A 24,295-nucleotide genomic window follows, 5' to 3' on the forward strand; every position below is an offset into this window, starting at 1 on the left:
GTGGGAATGCTAGTCACATGCTAGTCACATGCTAATGTAAAAAGCTGGTTTTTGATATAAATATGAACTTGATTGAACAAAACATGCATGTATTGTATAACATAATGTCCTAGGTGTGTCATCTGATGAAGATCATCAAAGGTTAGTGCTGCATTTAGCTGTGGTTTGGGTTTATGTGACATTATATGCTAGCTTGAAAAATGGGTGTCTGATTATTTCTGGCTGGGTACTCTGCTGACATAATCTAATGTTTTGCTTTCGTTGTAAAGCCTTTTTGAAATCAGACAGTGTGGTTAGATTAACGAGAGTCTTGTCTTTAAAATGGTGTAAAATAGTAATATGTTTGAAAAATTGAAGTTTTTGCATTTTTGAGGTTTTTGAATAACGCGCCACGGGATTACACTGGCTGTTACGTAGGTGGGACGATTTGGTGCCACCTACCCTAGAGAGGTTAACCGTAAAACTAACAGTAAGTAAGATTTGTATCGGGTATACCGTCCATATAATCTAATGTAGAGAAAGTTTAAGACAAAAGTATCTATGTTAGTCTTGGCGGCACTGGGTTACAGATCTAAGTAAGCCCTTAAAGTAAAACTGGTTGCAGTAAGTCCTAAAAGTAAAACTGGTTGCAGTAAGACCTAACAGTAAAACTGGTTGAAGTACAGTATTTAACAGTAAGACCTAACAGTAAAACTGGTTGAAGTACAGTATTTAACAGTAAGACCTAACAGTAAAACTGGTTGAAGTACAGTATTTAACAGTAAGACCTAACAGTAAAACTGGTTGAAGTACAGTATTTAACAGTAAGACCTAACAGTAAAACTGGTTGAAGTACAGTATTTAACAGTAAGCCCTAACAGTAAAACTGGTTGAAGTACAGTATTTAACAGTAAGACCTAACAGTAAAACTGGTTGCAGTACAGTATTTAACAGTAAGACCTAACAGTAAAACTGGTTGAAGTACAGTATTTAACAGTAAGACCTAACAGTAAAACTGGTTGAAGTACAGTATTTAACAGTAAGACCTAACAGTAAAACTGGTTGCAGTACAGTATTTAACAGTAAGACCTAACAGTAAAACTGGTTGAAGTACAGTATTTAACAGTAAGACCTAACAGTAAAACTGGTTGAAGTACAGTATTTAACAGTAAGACCTAACAGTAAAACTGGTTGCAGTACAGTATTTAACAGTAAGACCTAACAGTAAAACTGGTTGAAGTACAGTATTTAACAGTAAGACCTAACAGTAAAACTGGTTGAAGTACAGTATTTAACTGTAAGACCTAACAGTAAAACTGGTTGCAGTACAGTATTTAACAGTAAGACCTAACAGTAAAACTGGTTGCAGTACAGTATTTAACAGTAAGACCTAACAGTAAAACTGGTTGAAGTACAGTAGCCGGGAAAACGTAATATAGAAGGCGAAATAAAGATAAGTAAGTTACTTTAGTCTAGGACTAACGGGAGTAAGTGAGATTAAGTATGATAACAGTAGAGCATACACATAGATTGTGAGAATTGGAGCTAATATTGAGACCTAAACGATAACTGGTCAATAATATATTAGGCGGAAAACATAATATAGAAGGCGAAATATAATAATACAATGTATAAGAACGTAGGTCAGGGACATAATTTGTATGAATATAGATCGCCTGTCAAAATACATTTTAGAGGGGATAATCGAGATCTACCGAAGGCGCATAAAATAGGTCTGATTATTCCAAACAGGAGGAAGAAGGTTACACCCATAGAAAGTGAGAATACATATTAGAAAATAAATGTAGTAATTGAGTAAGTACACACATATTGTGAGAATAAGCATAACAGTAATTGAATAAACATGGGTGGTAAATCCTCAAAGGAAGATAAGAGGAATGTGTATTATGGTCCGAAATGGAGGAAGAAGTACGATTTTGATGGATGTTTAAATGTTGAAAGATTGGAATCAATGGTTAAACAAATAAATAGGGTATGTGGGGATAAGACAGAGAAGCAGCGTACAGAAGGCCTCGATACCGCTCGTGTTTGGCTGGGCCAAGAGAAAGGGAGCCGAGGGAGGTAGAGAGGAAGAGACACAGAAAGGAGGACAGGATTTAGCAACTTTATTGAGAAAGTGGATAGAGGTGGAGAAAGGGAGGAAGTCGAGAAAAGTGGATAGAGACAGTCAAAAGAAAGGGGGAAATAGATGCCTTAACTGTCACAAACCGGGTCATTTGCTAGAGAGCGGGTTGGTGGTTCAGCGGTAGAATTCTCGCCTGCCATGCGGGAGGCTCGGGTTCGTATCTCAGCCTATGCATCAGTGGATTAAAATTTGAGGTGCTGACTGTCATTCAACTGTTGGTATGTTTTGCCTGGAAAGATACGGTTGTTAGTGGTTGTTTAAGATATAAACCGAACGTTTTGATAGCTTGTTTAGTTTAAATTGAAAGACAGATTCATTCAAAAATAATCGCGAGGTGAATTCAATAAAGTACGTTGTTTGTGGTCTAAATGGCCTGCTGAAAGGATTTATAGAGAATGGAAGTTGTATTTGAATGACGGAATCAAGGAAAAGGCAGTTACCTAAATCTAATGAATTATAAGGAGCGGATAGGTAATTGTAACCACCGAAAGGTATTTATTTTTATGCTAAAAGAGTTGAAAGAAGTATTTTATAAATTTGGCGATATACATGGTATGTTTAAAGTCTTGGACATTTCATAAGAGTGAAGCCGAAAGAGAGACAAAGTTGTAACATTGGTTTTAATCTTACGATAGAGGTAAGGCAGAAAGTTGTTTGAAAAGAGGTCATGTTTTCCCTTCCGGGTTAAAAGAGGAGAGTTGGTTGTGAGCGCTGGACTATATGTGGCTGGAAGCGATTCAGATCTGAATAATGGAATCGTAAAAGTTTGGTGATAAATTCTGGGTATTGATTCGTGGTTCGATTGTTTAGTAACACCAGTGAATTGAACAGGAAGTGAATGTAAGCTAACATTATAATCTGTTTCCATTGCATGGAAAAATGTCAAGTCAGTAAAGTGAATTGCAGGTTGAGTTAATTTTAATTTTACAGGGACGGTGCACATTAAACACAGTTGTGTGTATAATGGCAGGGTATTCCTAGCAAACAGAATGGGCCTGTTTGCAGACAAACTGAAGGGGTTTTAAGGTTTTAAGCAATCTTGGGTCCGATTAATCAAATAGTACGTTAAATATGGGAGTTTCATAGATTTGAAGTACAGGATGGTATCCAAGGATAGTGTATGTTCAATTAAAGTACACACAACCACCGAGGAAGTTTAAAATGAATGATTAATGATTTGAGGAAGTACAGTGGAATTATTATTAGGTTTGGTTTGTAGTTAACGTTTGGGTTTCTGAATCGGTGTAGTATAAGGAATGATGACCAAATGTTTGTGGTTATTTTATGGAAAAAGGAGCGCTTAGCTCTCTTTGGGAAAAATTTGATAGGGACAGGATATCTTAAAGGGGTATACACATATGGCATTTTTGTCACGATTCCCACCGACGGTGGCGCCACCTCCTGCTCGGGTGGCGCTCGGCGGTCGTCGTCACCGGCCTATTAGCTGCCACCGATTCCCTTTTTTTGGTTTTGGGCACCTGTGTTCAGTTTAGTTAATTAGCGGGGCTATTTAATTTAGCTGGCCCGCTTCCGTGTTTTGCGGGATTGTTTCTTATCAGACGGCTTGCGTTCGTGTCGGCGTTGTTTTACGCCGTATGTATTTTCTCCCCTGTGTTTGGGAACATTTGTTTTTGTGTGAGTGTATATTAAAAACACCACTACCCTGTGTTCGCTGCTTCCTGCGCCTCATTCCTCCTCCACATTTACATTTTTGTCATTTAGCAGACGCTCTTATCCAGAGCGACTTACAGTAGTGAATGCATACATTTCATACAATTTTTTTTTTTTTTCCCGGACTGGTCCCCCGTGGGAATCGAACCCACAACTCTGGCGTTGCAAACACCATGCTCTACCAACTGAGCCACACGGGATTACCAAGCCGTAACAATTTTGGAAGTTTTATTTTCTGAGTTTTAATTAAAATCGCATAAAAATTGATTTTAAACAGCGTTTGATATTTTGAATTTTTTTGTCACGATATTTTTATAAGGGAAGTTCCGGGAAGCTGAGATACAATATGTAGATAAAGTTGGACGATTTTTCGTTAATTTGTCTAAATCTAGGAAGAAACCCTTCTGTGAAGGAGTGGTATGACTTTTGACCTCTATTATGGCTCTCCTGTGAGGTCTGATCAGCCGCATAGGAGGGCCATTTGGATAATGAAGAAAAAGGGTCACTTGTGATACTAACTTTAAGGAAATTTGTAGAACTGATAATTAGGATGGAGTTTAAAGTTCTTAGACATATCTGTAATTTAAGCACATGAGATGGCAGTGTAAGATATTGAGGACAACAAGGCTGTGAAATTGATATAATAAGTATTATTATATTTTGTTATTGAACAAGGTTATTGAGTTAGCAAGAATAAGTCTAATAATGGTAAGACTTAGGTTAACCTGTTTATGATAGGGGGCAGTATTTTCACGGCCGGATAAAAAACGTACCCGATTTAATCTGTTTATTACTCCTGCCCAGAAACTAGAATATGCATATAATTGTTTGATTTGGATAGAAAACACCCTAAAGTTTCTAAAACTGTTTGAATGGTGTCTGTGAGTATAACAGAACTCACATGGCAGGCCAAAACCTGAGAAGATTCCAAACAGGAAGTGCCCTCTCTGACCATTTCTTGGCCTTCTTTAGCCTCTTTGTTGAAAACAGAGGATCTCTGCTGTAACGTGACACTTTCTAAGGCTCCCATAGGCTCTCAGAAGGCGCCAGAACGTCGAATGATGACTCTGCAGTCTCTGGCTGAAAAACAGTAGCGCATTTGGATAGTGGTCGATCTGAGAACAATGAAACGGGTGCGCGCGTGCACGTGAAGAGTCCATTTTACATTTTCAGTCTTTGAACGAAAACGATGTCTCCCGGTCGGAATATTATCGCTATTTTACAAGAAAGATCGCATAAAAATTGATTTTAAACAGCGTTTGACATGCTTCGAAGTACGGTAATGGAATATTTAGATTTTCTTTGTCACGATACGCGCCGGCGCGTCACCCTTCATTACCCTTCGGATAGTGTCTTGAACGCACGAACAAAACACCGCTATTTGGATATAACTATGGAGTATTTCGAACCAAACCAACATTTGTTGTTGAAGTAGAAGTCCTGGGAGTGCATTCTGATGAAGAACAGCAAAGGTAATCCAATTTTTCTTATAGTAAATCTGAGTTTGGTGAGTACCAAACTTGGTGGGTGTCAAAATAGCTAGCCTGTGATAGCCGGGCTATCTACTCAGAATATTGCAAAATGTGCTTTCACCGAAAAGCTATTTTAAAATCGGACACCGCGATTGCATAAAGTAGTTCTGTATCTATAATTCTTAAAATAATTGTTATGTTTTTTGTGAACGTTTATCGTGAGTAATTTAGTAAATTCACCGGAAGCTTTTGGTGGGGATACATTTTCTGAACATCACACGCCAATGTAAAAAGCTGTTTTTTGATATAAATATGAACTTGATTCAACAAAACATGCATGTATTGTATAACATGCTCAGCCTAGTCAAAACTGTTCGCTGCTCTGGCACCCCAATGGTGGAACAAGCTCCCTCACGACGCCAGGACAGCGGAGTCAATCACCACCTTCCGGAGACACCTGAAACCCCACCTCTTCAAGGAATACCTGGGATAGGATAAAGTAATCCTTCTAACCCCCCCTTAAAAGATTTAGATGCACTATTGTAAAGTGGTTGTTCCACTGGATATTATAAGGTGAATGCACCAATTTGTAAGTCGCTCTGGATAAGAGCGTCTGCTAAATGACTAAAATGTAAATGTAATGTAACGTAATGTCCTAGGAGTGTCATCTGATGAAGATCATCAAAGGTTAGTGCTTCATTTAGCTGTGTTTTGGGTTTCTGTGACATATATGCTTGCTTGAAAAATGTCTGTGTGACTATTTTGGGCTATGTACTCTCCTAACATAATCTAACGTTTTGCTTTCGCTATAAAGCCTTTTTGAAATCGGACAATGTGGTTAGATTAACGAGAGTCTTATCGTTAAAATGGTGTAAAATAGTCGTATGGTTGAAAATGTTTAATTATTACATTTTTGAGGTTTTTGTATTTCGCGCCACGCTGTTCCACTGGCTGTTGAATAGAGTGGGACGGTGACGTCCCACCTAGCCCATAGAGGTTAACGATGTCATAATCTAGATATTACTACCATAGACACGTAGATTTTTCTAAATTCCAGTAGTGCAACCAGGGAGACAGTGAGACATTTAGTTATTATTTGGAAACAACCAGTATTTAACACTGACTGTTATGAGAAAGAGCGACTGACAGATAGAAGGAAGGGCAGACGGAGAAGTCCTCCCCCGCACTGCTGAAACCTTGAGGGTTGGGGAGTAGCAGGATGAAAGGAGGGGGGCCAGGAGGAGAAGATAGGAAGAGAATTTGGTCCGCTTAGCTTTAGGATATTAATTCATGGAGAGACTATCGGCTCCATTGGTTTTAAATATATATATATATATATATATATGAAAAAAGTTAGGAGGAGAGGCAGATATTTAGTTTTGATTTTAAGTTTATGTTTGGTAAATTTGCTAAGAGGAGATATGATCATTTTGTTGAAAGTAGTTGTTACCCGAACTAAAAGGGGAATGAAAGCTTAGTTGGTTTCAGGAACTAAGGTGTTAGACACTGAAGCATTGCCCAGACACTATTCTGCACAGCAGGCCGAAATAGTAGCACTGACTAGAGCCGGAGAGATAAGAAAGGAGAGAAAAGTTACTATTTACACAGACAAGCACATAGGCATTTAAAACCATACAAAGCAGCACAGATACATCTTAAAGAAGATAAGACACTTGACAGAGAATTGTTACAGGATAGCCAAGAACGAATGCCCCAGGAAGAATTGGACATGTGGAAAATGAAAGGGGCAATCCTATAAGATAAGGTCTGACATAAGGATAATTTACTAATCTTACCAAAGACATTGTTTAGATATGCAGCAATATTGATACATGGGCTGAGCAGGTGATAGAACAGGTTAGGAAACACTGCAGGTTTTTAAAGAGTGGTGGCCTAGAGGATAACTACTTAATAACTACTTAATGGCCTAGAGGGTAACTACTTAATGGCCTAGAGGATAACTACTTAATAACTACTTAATGGCCTAGAGGATAACTACTTAATGGCCTAGAGGATAACTACTTAATGTCCTAGAGGATAACTACTTAATGGCCTAGAGGATAACTACTTAATGGCCTAGAGGATAACTACTTAATGGCCTAGAGGATAACTACTTAATGTCCTAGAGGATAACTACTTAATGGCCTAGAGGATAACTACTTAATGTCCTAGAGGATAACTACTTAATGGCCTAGAGGATAACTACTTAATGTCCTAGAGGATAACTACTTAATGGTCTAGAGGGTAACTACTTAATGGCCTAGAGGATAACTACTTAATAACTACTTAATGGCCTAGAGGATAACTACTTAATGGCCTAGAGGATAACTACTTAATGGCCTAGAGGGTAACTACTTAATAACTACTTAATGTCCTAGAGGATAACTACTTAATGGCCTAGAGGATAACTACTTAATGGCCTAGAGGATAACTACTTAATGGCCTAGAGGATAACTACTTAATAACTACTTAATGGCCTAGAGGATAACTACTTAATGGCCTAGAGGATAACTACTTAATGGCCTAGAGGGTAACTACTTAATGGCCTAGAGGATAACTACTTAATGGCCTAGAGGATAACTACTTAATGGCCTAGAGGATAACTACTTAATGGCCTAGAGGGTAACTACTTAATGGCCTAGAGGATAACTACTTAATGGCCTAGAGGATAACTACTTAATGGCCTAGAGGATAACTACTTAATGGCCTAGAGGGTAACTACTTAATGGTCTAGAGGATAACTGCTTAATGGCCTAGAGGATAACTACTTAATGTCCTAGAGGATAACTACTTAATGGCACAGAGGATAACTACTTAATGGCCTAGAGGGTAACTACTTAATGGCCTAGAGGATAACTACTTAATGGCCTAGAGGGTAACTACTTAATAACTACTTAATGGCCTAGAGGATAACTACTTAATGGCCTAGAGGATAACTACTTAATGGCCTAGAGGGTAACTACTTAATGACCTAGAGGATAACTACTTAATGGCCTAGAGGATAACTACTTAATAACTACTTAATGGCCTAGAGGATAACTACTTAATGGCCTAGAGGATAACTACTTAATAACTACTTAATGGCCTAGAGGATAACTACTTAATGGCCTAGAGGATAACTACTTAATGGCCTAGAGGATAACTACTTAATGGCCTAGAGGATAACTACTTAATGGTCTAGAGGATAACTACTTAATGGCCTAGAGGATAACTACTTAATGGCCTAGAGGATAACTACTTAATGGCCTAGAGGATAACTACTTAATGGTCTAGAGGATAACTACTTAATGGCCTAGAGGATAACTACTTAATGGCCTAGAGGATAACTACTTAATGACCTAGAGGATAACTACTTAATGGCCTAGAGGATAACTACTTAATGGCCTAGAGAATAACTACTTAATGGCCTAGAGGGTAACTACTTAATAACTACTTAATGGCCTAGAGGATAACTACTTAATGGCCTAGAGGATAACTACTTAATGGTCTAGAGGATAACTACTTAATGGCCTAGAGGATAACTACTTAATGGCCTAGAGGGTAACTACTTAATGACCTAGAGGATAACTACTTAATGGCCTAGAGGATAACTACTTAATGGCCTAGAGGATAACTACTTAATGGTCTAGAGGATAACTACTTAATGGTCTAGAGGATAACTACTTAATGGCCTAGAGGATAACTACTTAATGGCCTAGAGGATAACTACTTAATGGCCTAGAGGATAACTACTTAATGGCCTAGAGGATAACTACTTAATGGCCTAGAGGATAACTACTTAATGGCCTAGAGGATAACTACTTAATGGCCTAGAGGATAACTACTTAATAACTACTTAATGGCCTAGAGGATAACTACTTAATGGCCTAGAGGGTAACTACTTAATGGCCTAGAGGATAACTACTTAATAACTACTTAATGGCCTAGAGGATAACTACTTAATGGCCTAGAGGGTAACTACTTAATGGCCTAGAGGATAACTACTTAATGGTCTAGAGGATAACTACTTAATGGCCTAGAGGATAACTACTTAATGGCCTAGAGGATAACTACTTAATGTCCTAGAGGATAACTACTTAATGGCCTAGAGGATAACTACTTAATGGCCTAGAGGATAACTACTTAATGGCCTAGAGGATAACTACTTAATGGTCTAGAGGATAACTACTTAATGGCCTAGAGGATAACTACTTAATGGCCTAGAGGATAACTACTTAATGTCCTAGAGGATAACTACTTAATGACCTAGAGGATAACTACTTAATAACTACTTAATGACCTAGAGGATAACTACTTTTAAAAAAAATGGTAGAATATCCATTCCAACATTTGGAAATGGACCTTATTGAACTATTCCGAAGTGAGGGGAAGAAGGGGTGTTTAACAATAATAGATAAGTATAGCAAATGGGTAGAAGCGTTCCCAACTTACTTGGTGGACATGATTATGGCAGCTAAAATATTAGGTCAAGATATTATCCCTAGAGTTGGTTTACTAGGATCTATCTCTTTAAATAATGGATGACATTTTAGCTAATCAGGTAGAGCCTATAGAATGCCAGAGTTAGGGAGAATAGAACAAGCAGACATAGAAGTTGAAGAAATACTAGCAGAGCACATGAGAAGACTGTTTGTTGACCAAACCCGTATGTCCAAGATTTTGTGTCCAACAGGTGAATTACAGGAGAAGGTGATTCACTCAATCCAACCAGGAGACTGGGTGTGGATCCAGTCCCTGAGGAGAAAAGACTGGAAGCAGCCCCGTTGGGAAGGCCCATACCAGGTTCTGTTAAACCACTGCCTTTGCCATTAGAAAAGCTGAGAGAGTCACTTGGGTCCACGTTACCCACTGCAAGAAGGTATGTACACATATGAGCACTGCTGATCACACACAGAGTTAGGAGAAGAACCGAGTACCAACAGGGTCCGGGGGATACCTCCTTAACGAAGATTTCCTATCCCGACCGTTCATCACTGTGTGTGCTCCTAGAGGTGTGAGTATGGGGTGGTACCTAGCAGAGAGACTAAGGGCAGGAGAGGGTTGGCGGTTTTTGGGAAGAGTAGAGACTCTGAGCTGCATCGTAGTCTTGGTAACCTTTCTGATACATTCAGATCCACCACCTTCCGGTACTAATCATACGACACTGTTGTCATTCATAAGAATGAAAAGATAAACTATATAATACACTGATGAGTGACGTACAGAATAAGGAGCCAAAGAAGATCAAGATGTAGAATTTAAGGTAAACATTAAACAATTCCCTAGGAAAGCAAATAACTTTACAGGGATTGGGTGGGCCAGATTGAAGTACTCAGCCAACCCACCTCGGTTCACCTTAAATTCCTGATGAGTACCAGCGTTATAGATACAAGAATGGCACCGAGAACTTAGATGATTTTAATGGCTGTAATACAATCGTTAATGTGACTGACTTAGGTTTAGAAGTACAGGAGAAAATTCTTAACCTCACAGCACCTATAACTGATGTAGGGTGGGCTATTACCAGCAAAGGACGCATACGACAGAAATTACCACAAAGGGTGGTTAGGAACTTGCGCCCTGGGGTTATTGGTCCAACCAGTTCGAGTTAGTCATCAGAGGCCAGTTATAAGAGGCTAAAGTAGGCACAGGAGGAGTTTTGATCAGGATGGGAGTAGCTTTGTCTAGATGGATGCTATTGGCATCCCCAGGGAAGTTCCAGATGAATACAAAGCTATGAATCAAATATGTGAAGGCTTTAACACTACATTATTTTGGTGGTTGACAATAAATAAAAATGTGGATGGGATTAATGACATCTTTTATATTCAACAGAGATTCATGAATGAAACCGGTGATGCAGTAAAGAGGTTCTCTGACCAATTATCCGCCACCTCCCTCATGACCTGGTAAAATAGACTGACTCTCGATATGTTATTGGCCGAAGAGGGCGGTGTAGGTAGAATGATTAGGTTCATTGCTGTATGTACATTCCTGATAACACAGCTCATGTTTGGGAAATGGAAAAGTGTTGTAAGAACTCTATTATGGGCTGCTTTCACCTGTATTAGTGTGTTGATATTGTGTGATTGATGAGTATATGCCAAGTATGAAAGGTTCAATCACCAGAACTCTAGAGAGATCGATGACGCAGCAGACGGTGAGATATGGACCCATTCCGAGCTCCGATCAGTGGGAGGACGAACACGGGCCTCCAGGCCAGGAAGATGGCTCCGTTTCTTTTAACCATGAGGAGCCAATGTTTGATGAAACCATTTTCAACGTTTAGATTGACTGTTCCTTTAATGATAATTATGATGAAAATCCTGTAAACGAAGTGTCATAATTGGAAATAGGCCCAGGACAGTCATTGATGAGTATCGGGTGTATATACATGTATTGGTTTGGTTAATCCTTGTATCACAATTATGTTTCCATATAGCATTTGATAATCAATGTGTATTATTAGTCATTTAAGGGTGGAATGATAAGAGAATTATCTAATAAAGGTAAATGAATCAATAATCCATTATTAATTAGTAGTTATGTAGCATGGATAATGAATAAATAATGTACTGAACGTTAGTCCCATAAGGTCTAGTAGAGGCCCGGGACAAAATGTGTGTGTGTGTGTGTGTTTTAGTGGGCCTAAGATAACGACAAGTAGACTGTGCTTGACCCGACAGCTGAGGAACTTGGATTAATTTAGAGGAGAAAGGGAGTGACCCTCAAGGTTTCCTAATCTCGGGGGGAAAGGAACAGACAGCGCTGGATAGTGATTAACAGTGGTGGGAAGTCAAGGGAGAGATACTGTTCACCTACTGTTTGTGTGTATGTGTGTGCGTAGGTTATCTACTGTTGGTGTGGAGGTGTGTGCGTAAGCGGAGAGAGAGGATAAAATGAACATCTTTGTTAATGTTGGGCAGAACGTTCTCTGAATAAACCGTACGAACCTTTTGCAGAAAGCTGAGTCCTTGCCTAATTATTAAACCATTGTCTTACAAACCTTGGGAATTAGTCAAAGCTTATTGATTGTTCATTATTATCATTGGGATAGAAAAATTCCTATGACACAGAGTAACGTTGAATGTTCATCTAAGCAGAACAGAAGAGGAGCCAGGCGTATGATTCTGACATTACAACACTGTAGCTGATAATCATGTGTGATATAGACTAGAGCTTCTTCACTCATCACTGTCATCATCTAGGGCCTGACGCACAGTTGAGATAACGATACAACTTGGACTTTCTCCTAAAATCACTCATTGACATCACAGGGAGACTTGAGTAAAGGGTCTGTTGACACTGCTTGTGGAAGGAAGATATTTCATTGGTTTTAGCTGACAGAATAATTGATTAGAACAAGGGTAGCAAAATTCTGGTAACTTTTGCCAAAATTCCCCGTTTTTCAAGTAATCCTGGTTGAAAGAATCCTGGAATTACGAGGGAATATGTAGGAAATCCAGGAATCCTCAAACCAGGATTTCTTGGAAACCAGGAAATTTGGGGAAAGTTAACGGAATTTTGCTAACTACATCTAATAAAATGGCTTTGTGACATATTTTCTTTCCTGTAATCTGAACGGGCCCCTATCATCATCATCACCACCACCATCATCATCACCCTCATCTTCATCATCATCACCTTCATCACCACCACCATCATCATCATCCTCATCTTCATCATCACAATCATCATCACCACCACCATCATCATTATCCTCATCATCACCACCACCGTCATCATCACCCTCATCTTCATCATCATCACCTTCATCACCACCACCATCATCATCACCCTCATCTTCATCACCACCCTCATCATCACCACTACCATCATCATCACCACCACCATCACCACAATCTTCATCACCACCACCACCATCATCATCACCCTCATCTTCATCATCACCACCATCCTCATCATCACCCTCATCTTCATCATCACCCTCATCATCACCACCACCATCATCATCACCACCACCATCACCATCATCATCACCACCATCATCATCATCCCCACCACCATCCTCATCATCACCCTCATCTTCATCATCACCCTCATCATCAACACCATCCTCATCATCACCCTCATCTTCATCACCACCATCCTCATCATCACCCTCATCTTCACCACCACCACCACCATCATCATCCCCACCACCATCTTCATCATCACCCTCATCTTCATCATTACCATCACCATCATCATCACCCTCATCTCCATCATCATCACCCTCATCTTCATCATTACCATCACCATCATCATCACTATCATCATCACCCTCGCCTTCATCATCATCACCATCATCATCACCCTCATCTTCATCATCATCACCATCATCTTCACACCACCATCATCAGATGTTGTACCTTTGCAGATGGGTGTGATGGCGCTCCAGGTGCCATTGTGGGTACAGGTGCGAGTTGTGGCCCCGCCTGCCTCTATCAGGTAGCCAGGCTGGCACATGAAGGTGATGTTCTGGGCCACAGTGAAGTCCTCTCCAAACCTCAGACCATTAGCAGGAACACCTGGGTCTACACAGCTGATCACTGGTGAGACAATACAGAGACAGACAGGGAGAGTGATCAACATTACATCAACATCTTGAAAGATCAGTGTTTGTGTTATAGCCTGGTCCCAGATCAGTGTTTGTGTTATAGCCTGGTCCCAGATCAGTGGTTGTGTTATAGCCTGGTCCCAGATCAGTGGTTGTGTTATAGCCTGGTCCCAGATCAGTGGTTGTGTTATAGCCTGGTCCCAGATCAGTGGTTGTCATGAATACATTAAGATAAGCTGGTTACATAGTGAACAGATCTGTGACCTGATGGTAGCAGCACATCAATAAAACACAGACTGATAATATAGCTGCTGTAGCAGCACATCAATAAAACACAGACTGATAATATAGCTGCTGTAGCAGCACATCAATAAAACACAGACTGATAATAAAGCTGCTGTAGCAGCACATCAATAAAACACAGACTGATAATATAGCTGCTGTAGCAGCACATCAATAAAACACAGACCAGTAAATGTTTAACTGAACATTAATTAGATAAAGTGCATGAAAAGACATTGAAGTAATGTGACCTAGGCTCAGTAAAGTCTTTGTTAAAGTACATTGTAAAAAAAACAAAAACATATTTTTACGGTAACTTACTGGCAGCCAGTTACCAGTAAGTTACTGTAAAAAAAGATACAGTATGTTACCATAAATTCCAAATAAACTTTTGTTCAGCAGAACATTACTGTATAGTTTATTTGGAATTTACGGTAAAATACTGTACCAGTGTAGTCTTGCGTTCTAAGAACTCAGACCCTGGGGGACAAGACAAAACCTTTATCGACATGTCATACGACGTCATCACATATCCCACATACAGTAAGATGTCACACAGTATCTCAAATTCTGGTAACTGTTGCCAAAATACAGTTTGAGGAGATGATGTCATACAGTCAGAGGAGATGATGTCATACACCATTATTATTATTATTATTATTATTATTTTGTCATTTAGCAGACGCTCTTATCCAGAGCAACTTACAGTAGTGGATACATACATTTCATACATTTTTTTTTTTTTTTTTGTACTGGCCACCCGTGGGAATCGAACCCACAACCCTGGCGTTGCACACACCATGCTGGCGTTGCAAACACCATGCTCTACCAACTGAGCCACAGGGAAGACTGTTTGTAAAAACGAACCATATTTAGTCATTTAGGAGACACTCTTATCCAGAGCGACTAAAAGTTAGTGCATTCATCTCAGCTAGGTGGGACAACCACATATCACTGACATAGAAAGTACATTTCTCCTCCATAAAGTAGCTAACAGTAGAGCCAGAGCTTGGAAGGAGGTGTGGGGGGGTCAAGTGCTGGTTGAGGATTGGATTTATTTTATTATTACTAAACCAATTTCATTCGGTGGCCGGGGGTGGAGGTGAGGAGGAGGGTTATATAAGATACTGTTTGAAGAGGTAGGGTTTCAGATGTTTTGAGCAGGGTCTCTGCTGTCCTAGCTTCAGGGGAAGCTGGCTCCACTGTTGGGGTGCCAGGACAGAGAAGAGCTGCCCTCCCGTAGGGGTGGGAGGTCCAAGACACCTGAGGTGGCAGTGAGATGTCATACCGTCAGAGGAGACAGAATATATCAAATCAAACTTTATAAGCCGAATACAAGTGTAGACTTTACCGTGAAATGCTGACTTACAAGCCCTTAACTAACAGTGCAGTTCAAGAAGAGTTAAGAAAATATTTACCAAATAAACTAAATATTTTTTGAAAGTAACACAATAACATAACAATAACATGGCTATATACAGGGGGTACCGGTACCGAGTCAATGTGCAGGGGTACAGGTTAGAGGTCATTTGTACATGTAGGTAGGGGTGAAGTGACTATGCATAGATAATAAACAGCGAGTGGCAGCAGTGTACAAAACAAATGGGGGGGGGGGGGGGTCAATGTAAATAGTCTGGGTGGCCATTTGATTAATTGTTCAGCAGTCTTATGGCTTGGTGGTAGAAGCTGTTAAGGAGCCTTTTGGTCCTAGAATCCGGTACTGCTTGCCATGCGGAAGCAGAGAGAACAGTCTATGACTTGGCTGACTGGAGTCTCTGACTATTTTATGGGCTTTCCTCTGACACCGCCTATTATATAGGTCCTGGACGGCAGGAAGCTTGGCCCCAGTGATGTACTGGGCCGTACGCACTACCCTCTGTAGCGCCTTAAGGCCAGATGCCGACCAATTGGGACCAAATATTAAACTTAACATTAATTTATTTATTACAATCTTTAGGGGTGTCAATCATTTTGACCCATAACTTTTAGAGATTGTTTTTACATTTCTTGTTAAATAAAATCTCTTCCTCTGAGAAAGTGTATTAGTATAAAACAATTTAATTTCCACCCCCAAAAATTCTTATACAATATAGCTCAGTATTTAAAATATATATTTTAAACAGTCATTATTGCTCATCTTTATCAAGGGTGCCAATAATTTCGGACTCCCACTGTATACGCCGACTCTGACTACCGTTGTCGACATGCCATAACATGTCATATACAATCAGAGGTAGATTTCTCTGTGTCTGCTTTGAGTTGTCGTGTGGTCCTGAAAGACACTTCTATAGGCCTGAATAGAAGATCGTGAACGGTCAGGAAACGGCAAAACGAAGCATTTTATCACAACAGAATAGCCGCAGCAGTACATCCTTAAAACACGGTTTTAGTTTCTACCAACTGTTGATTAAACTTTAAACAAATATAACATCTCAAACAAGATCAGAAGTAAATTCCAACCAGTAATACGAAAGCTAGGCTCAGTCTTACGTTCACCTTAGGGGCAAGGTTAATGTAAAAGTATCTCTGATTCACTCTGCCCGTCAGCCAGTCAGGACAATCTTCCCAAAATGACACCCTATTTCCTATGTAGTGCACTGCTTTTGACCAGGGCCCATAGGGTTATGGTGGAGACATACATAGGGAATAGGGTTCCGTTTGGGACACAGCCATTGTAATGTAGAGAGAGCTGTGGGATGCTGAGTTCATCTGTTCAACAATAGAACGGAGCTTTTCATTGGAGCCTCAGTAACTATGCTGTATCTCAGGGTTCCACAACTGGTGGGCCGCGGGTCGAATTTGGCCCGGGTGATTGTATTTGGCGGCCAATGTTTTCTGAGCCAAAAAAACAGACAAACAATTTGTGGTCGATTTGCAGTCTACTAATTATTCATAATGATGTTCCGGCCCCCTGACCATCCGCTCTAAAAAAATTGTCTGAATCGAGAGAGACAGAGAGAGGAAAGAGAGAGAGAGAGAGAGGAAAGAGAGACAGAGAGAGGAAAGAGAGAGAGAGAGAGAGAGAGAGAGGAAAGAGAGATACAGAGAGAGGAAAGAGAGATACAGAGAGGAGAGAGAGACAGAGAGGAGAGAGAGAGGAAAGAGAGAGAGAGAGAGAGGAAAGAGATACAGAGAGAGGAAAGAGAGAGAGAGAGAGAGGAAAGAGAGATACAGAGAGAGGAAAGAGAGACAGAGAGAGGAAAGAGAGACAGAGAGGAAAGAGAGAGACAGAGAGAGGAAAGAGAGAGACAGAGAGAGGAAAGAGAGACAGAGAGGAAAGAGAGAGACAGAGAGAGGAAAGAGAGACAGAGAGGAAAGAGAGAGACAGAGAGAGGAAAGAGAGAGACAGAGAGAGGAAAGAGAGAGACAGAGAGGAAAGAGAGAGACAGAGAGAGGAAAGAGAGAGACAGAGAGGAAAGAGAGAGACAGAGAGAGGAAAGAGAGAGACAGAGAGGAAAGAGAGAGACAGAGAGGAAAGAGAGAGACAGAGAGGAAAGAGAGAGACAGAGAGGAAAGAGAGAGACAGAGAGGAAAGAGAGAGACAGAGAGGAAAGAGAGAGACAGAGAGGAAAGAGAGAGACAGAGAGGAAAGAGAGAGACAGAGAGGAAAGAGAGAGACAGAGAGGAAAGAGAGACAGAGAGAGAGACAGAGAGAGGAAAGAGAGACAGAGAGAGGAAAGAGAGAGACAGAGAGGAGAGAGAGAGAGAGAGGAAAGAGAGACAGAGAGACAGAGAGGAGAGAGAGGAAAGAGAGAGACAGAGAGAGGAAAGAGAGACAGAAAGGAAAGTGAGAGACAGAGAGACAGAGAGAGAGAGAGACAGAGAGACAGACAGAGAGACAAAGAGAGAGACAAAGGGAGAGACAAAGAGAGAGACAAAGAGAGATAGAAAGGGAGACAAAGAGAGACAGAAAGGGAAACAAAGAGAGAGACAGAGAGAGAGACAGAGAGAGAGACAAAGAGAGATAGAAAGGGAGACAAAGAGAGATAGAAAGGGAGACAAAGAGAGCGAAAGATACACTGACAGAGAGAGGACACATTGGCAGGAAGCTGCTACAGATTTATACCAACCAGTAAACACATGATTGGTGGGGAGAGAGAGGACAAGAGGAACCATGGAACAATCGATAAATCATCCAATGCTATGTGTCTCTGGCCAAATGGTCTAGCTAGCTCCTAACAATAATACCATCACAACAGGTTCAGACTACTGTATATTAACAGGTATGGTAACTAACAGTTTCAGACTGCTGTATATTAACAGGTATGGTAACTAACAGATTCAGACTACTGTATATTAACAGGTATGGTAACTAACAGATTCAGACTACTGTATATTAACAGGTATGGTAACTAACAGATTCAGACTACTGTATATTAACAGGTATGGTAACTAACAGGTTCAGACTACTGTATATTAACAGGTATGGTAACTAACAGATTCAGACTACTGTATATTAACAGGTATGGTGACTAACAGATTCAGACTACTGTATATTAACAGGTATGGTAACTAACAGGTTCAGACTACTGTATATTAACAGGTATGGTAACTAACAGATTCAGACTACTGTATATTAACAGGTATGGTAACTAACAGATTCAGACTACTGTATATTAACAGGTATGGTAACTAACAGGTTCAGACTACTGTATATTAACAGGTATGGTAACTAACAGATTCAGACTACTGTATATTAACAGGTATGGTAATTAACAGATTCAGACTACTGTATATTAACAGGTATGGTAACTAACAGATTCAGACTACTGTATATTAACAGGTATGGTAACTAACAGATTCAGACTACTGTATATTAACAGGTATGGTAACTAACAGATTCAGACTACTGTATATTAACAGGTATGGTAACTAACAGATTCAGACTACTGTATATTAACAGGTATGGTAACTAACAGGTTCAGACTACTGTATATTAACAGGTATGGTAACTAACAGATTCAGACTACTGTATATTAACAGGTATGGTATCTCTGGTCCTAACTAACAACAAATCCAATCCCTTTTAGAGAACTTCCTGGACAAAACGTTCCACTGTAATAGTGAAGGTGTAAACTTGGCAGTAGAAAATCTAAACAGTATATTTGATCTCTCAGCTTCCCTATCTAATCTAAAAATGTCTAACAGAAAACCAAAGAAAATGAACAACACTGACAAATGGTTTGGTGAAGAATGCAAAAACCGAAGAAAGAAATTGAGAAACCTGTCCAACCAAAAACATAGAGACCCAGAAAACCTGAGTCTACTCCTTCACTATGTTGAATCACTAAAACAATACAGAAGACCTGAGTCTACTCCTTCACTATGGTGAATCACTAAAACAATACAGAAAACCTGAGTCTACTCCTTCACTATGTTGAATCACTAAAACAATACAGAAGACCTGAGTATACTCCTTCACTATGGTGAATCACTAAAACAATACAGAAAACCTGAGTCTACTCCTTCACTATGTTGAATCACTAAAACAATACAGAAAACCTGAGTCTACGCCTTCACTATGGTGAATTACTAAAACAATACAGAAGACCTGAGTCTACTCCTTCACTATGGTGAATCACTAAAACAATACAGAAGACCTGAGTCTACTCCTTCACTATGGTGAATCACTAAAACAATACAGAAAACCTGAGTCTACTCCTTCACTATGGTGAATCACTAAAACAATACAGAAAACCTGAGTCTACTCCTTCACTATGTTGAATCACTAAAACAATACAGAAGACCTGAGTCTACTCCTTCACTATGGTGAATCACTAAAACAATACAGAAGACCTGAGTCTACGCCTTCACTATGTTGAATCACTAAAACAATACAGAAAACCTGAGTCTACTCCTTCACTATGGTGAATCACTAAAACAATACAGAAAACCTGAGTCTACTCCTTCACTATGGTGAATCACTAAAACAATACAGAAGACCTGAGTCTACTCCTTCACTATGGTGAATCACTAAAACAATACAGAAAACCTGAGTCTACTCCTTCACTATGGTGAATCACTAAAACAATACAGAAAACCTGAGTCTACTCCTTCACTATGGTGAATCACTAAAACAATACAGAAAACCTGAGTCTACTCCTTCACTATGGTGAATCACTAAAACAATACAGAAAACCTGAGTCTACTCCTTCACTATGTTGAATCACTAAAACAATACAGAAGACCTGAGTCTACTCCTTCACTATGGTGAATCACTAAAACAATACAGAAAACCTGAGTCTACTCCTTCCCTATGGTGAATCACTAAAACAATACAGAAGACCTGAGTCTACTCCTTCACTATGGTGAATCACTAAAACAATACAGAAAACCTGAGTCTACTCCTTCACTATGGTGAATCACTAAAACAATACAGAAGACCTGAGTCTACTCCTTCACTATGGTGAATCACTAAAACAATACAGAAAACCTGAGTCTACTCCTTCACTATGGTGAATCACTAAAACAATACAGAAGACCTGAGTCTACTCCTTCACTATGTTGAATCACTAAAACAATACAGAAAACCTGAGTCTACTCCTTCACTATGGTGAATCACTAAAACAATACAGAAGACCTGAGTCTACTCCTTCACTATGGTGAATCACTAAAACAATACAGAAAACCTGAGTCTACTCCTTCACTATGGTGAATCACTAAAACAATACAGAAGACCTGAGTCTACTCCTTCCCTATGGTGAATCACTAAAACAATACAGAAATACACTATGGGAAAAGAAGCACGTCAGAAATCAGCTCAATGTGATGGAAGAATCCATACACTCTAACCACTTCTGGGAACATTGGAAAACACTAAACAAACAACAACACGAAGAATTATCTATCCAAAACAGAGATGTCTGGGTAAACCACTTCTCCAATCTTTTTGGCTCTATAACAAAGAACAAAGACCAAAAACATATACAGGATCAAGTACAAATCTTAGAATCAACTATTAAAGACTACCAGAACCCACTGGATTCTCCAATTACCTTGAATGAACTACAGGACAACATAAAAACCCTCCAACCCTAAAAGGCCTGTGGTGTTGATGGTATCCTCAATGAAATGATAAAATATACACACAACAAATTCCAATTGGCTATACTAAAACTCTTTAACATCATCCTTAGCTCTGGCATCTTCCCCACGTCACCCCGCTCCTCCGCTCTCTCCACTGGCTTCCTGTTGAAGCTCGCATCCGCTACAAGACCATGGTGCTTGCCTACGGAGCTGTGAGGGGAACGGCACCTCCGTACCTTCAGGCTCTGATCAGGCCCTACACCCAAACAAGGGCACTGCGCTCATCCACCTCTGGCCTGCTCGCCTCCCTACCTCTGAGGAAGCACAGTTCCCGCTCAGCCCAGTCAAAACTGTTCGCTGCTCTGGCACCCCAATGGTGGAACAAGCTCCCTCACGACGCCAGGACAGCGGAGTCAATCACCACCTTCCGGAGACACCTGAAACCCCACCTCTTTAAGGAATAACTGGGATAGGATAAAGTAATCCTTCTAACCCCCCCCCCCCTTAAAAGATTTAGATGCACTATTGTAAAGTGGTTGTTCCACTGGATATCATAAGGTGAATCCACCAATTTGTAAGTCGCTCTGGATAAGAGCGTCTGCTAAATGACTCAAATGTAAATGTAAAAGTGGAGACAAATTTGACCTTAATAACTACCGTAGGATATGCGTCAACAGCAACCTTGGGAAAATCCTCTGCATTATCATTAACAGCAGACTTGTACATTTCCTCAGTGAAAACAATGTACTGAGCAAATGTCAAGTTGGCCTTTTACCAAATTATCGTACGACAGACCACATATTCACGCTGCACACCCTAATTGACAAACAAACAAACCGAAACAAAGGCAAAGTCTTTTCATGCTTTGTTGATTTCAAAAAAGCTTCTGACTCAATTTAGCATGAGGGTCTGCTATACAAATTGATGGAAAGTGGTGTTGGGGGAAAAACATACGACATTATAAAATCCATGTACACAAACAACAAGTCTGCGGTTAAAATTGGCAAAAAAACATCTCTTTCCACAGGGCCGTGGAGTGAGACAGGGATGCAGCTTAAGCCCCACCCTCTTCAACATATATATCAACGAATTGGCGAGGACACTAGAACAGTCTGCAGCACCCGGCCTCACCCTGCTAGAATCTGAAGTTCAATGTCTACTGTTTGCTGATGATCTGGTGCTTCTGTCCCCAACCAAGGAGGGCCTACAGCAACACTTAGATCTTCTGCACAGATTCTGTCAGACCTGGGCCCTGACAGTAAATCTCAGTAAGACCAAAATAATGGTGTTCCAAAAAAGGTCCAGTCGCCAGGATCACAAATACAAATTCCATCTAGACACCGTTGCCCTAGAGCACACAAAAAACTATACATACCTCGGCCTAAACATCAGCACCACAGGTAACTTCCACAAAGCTGTGAACGATCTGAGAGACAAGGCAAGAAGGGTTTTCTATGCCATCAAAGGGAACATAAAATTCGACATACCAATTAGAATATTGCTAAAAATGCTTGAATCAGTTATAGGACCCATTGCCCTTTATGGTTGTGAGGTCTGGGGTCTGCTCACTAACCAAGAATTCACAAAATGGGACAAACACCAAATTGAGACTCTGCATGCAGAATTCTGCAAAAATATCCTTTGTGTACAACGTAAAACACCAAATAATGCATGCAGAGCAGAATTAGGCCGATACCCGCTAATTATCAAAATCCAGAAAAGAGACGGTAAATTCTACAACCACCTAAAAGGAAGTGATTCCCAAACCTTCCATAACAAACCCATCACCTACAGAGAGATGAACCTGGAGAAGAGTCCCCTAAGCAAGCTGGTCCTGGGGCTCTGTTCACAAACACAAACAGACCCCACAGAGCCCCAGGACAGCAACACAATTAGACCCAACCAAATCATGAGAAAACAAAAAGATAATTACTTGACACATCGGAAAAAATTCCCAAAATAACAGAGCAAACTAGAATGATATTTGGCTCTAAACAGAGAGACACAGTGGCAGAATATCTGAAGGAAAGCTTTGACTATGTACAGACTCAGTGAGCATAGCCTTGCTATTGAGAAACGCCACCGTAGGCAGACGGTATCCTGCTATTCCTGATATAGTGCATTACTTATGGTATCCTGCTATTCCTGATATAGAGCATTACTTATGGGACCCTGCTATTCCTGATATAGAGCATTACTTATGGGACCCTGCTATTCCTGATATAGAGCATTACTTATGGGACCCTGCTATTCCTGATATAGTGCAATACTTATGGGACCCTGCTATTCCTGATATAGAGCATTACTTATGGGACCCTGCTATTCCTGATATAGAGCATTACTTATGGGACCCTGCTATTCCTGATATAGAGCATTACTTATGGGACCCTGCTATTCCTGATATAGTGCATTACTTATGGGACCCTGCTATTCCTGATATAGAGCATTACTTATGGGACCCTGCTATTCCTGATATAGAGCATTACTTATGGGACCCTGCTATTCCTGATATAGAGCATTACTTATGGGACCCTGCTATTCCTGATATAGAGCATTACTTATGGGACCCTGCTATTCCTGATATAGAGCATTACTTATGGGACCCTGCTATTCCTGATATAGAGCATTACTTATGGGACCCTGCTATTCCTGATATAGAGCATTACTTATGGGACCCTGCTATTCCTGATATAGAGCATTACTTATGGGACCCTGCTATTCCTGATATAGAGCATTACTTATGGGACCCTGCTATTCCTGATATAGAGCATTACTTATGGGACCCTGCTATTCCTGATATAGTGCAATACTTATGGGACCCTGCTATTCCTGATATAGAGCATTACTTATGGGACCCTGCTATTCCTGATATAGAGCATTACTTATGGGACCCTGCTATTCCTGATATAGAGCATTACTTATGGGACCCTGCTATTCCTGATATAGTGCATTACTTATGGGACCCTGCTATTCCTGATATAGAGCATTACTTATGGGACCCTGCTATTCCTGATATAGAGCATTACTTATGGGACCCTGCTATTCCTGATATAGAGCATTACTTATGGGACCCTGCTATTCCTGATATAGAGCATTACTTATGGGACCCTGCTATTCCTGATATAGAGCATTACTTATGGGACCCTGCTATTCCTGATATAGAGCATTACTTATGGGACC

At 40.2% G+C, this 24,295-nt stretch overlaps 1 protein-coding gene across 1 annotated transcript in view; it reads right to left on the reverse strand.

Moving 5' to 3' along the window:
• LOC106606155 (CUB and sushi domain-containing protein 3) overlaps positions 1 to 24,295 on the reverse strand; it is a 540,034-nt gene that overhangs the window by 64,614 nt on the left and 451,125 nt on the right. Inside the window, exon 60 of the mRNA XM_082975995.1 lies at positions 13,620 to 13,799. Within this exon, the coding sequence (XP_082832121.1) occupies positions 13,620 to 13,799 (180 nt within the window). The remainder of the gene's footprint in view (positions 1 to 13,619; positions 13,800 to 24,295) is intronic.

Source organism: Salmo salar, chromosome 05 (assembly GCF_965601325.2).
Source record: "Salmo salar chromosome 05, fSalSal1, whole genome shotgun sequence".
In the NCBI taxonomy this organism is placed as follows: Eukaryota; Metazoa; Chordata; class Actinopteri; order Salmoniformes; family Salmonidae; genus Salmo; species Salmo salar.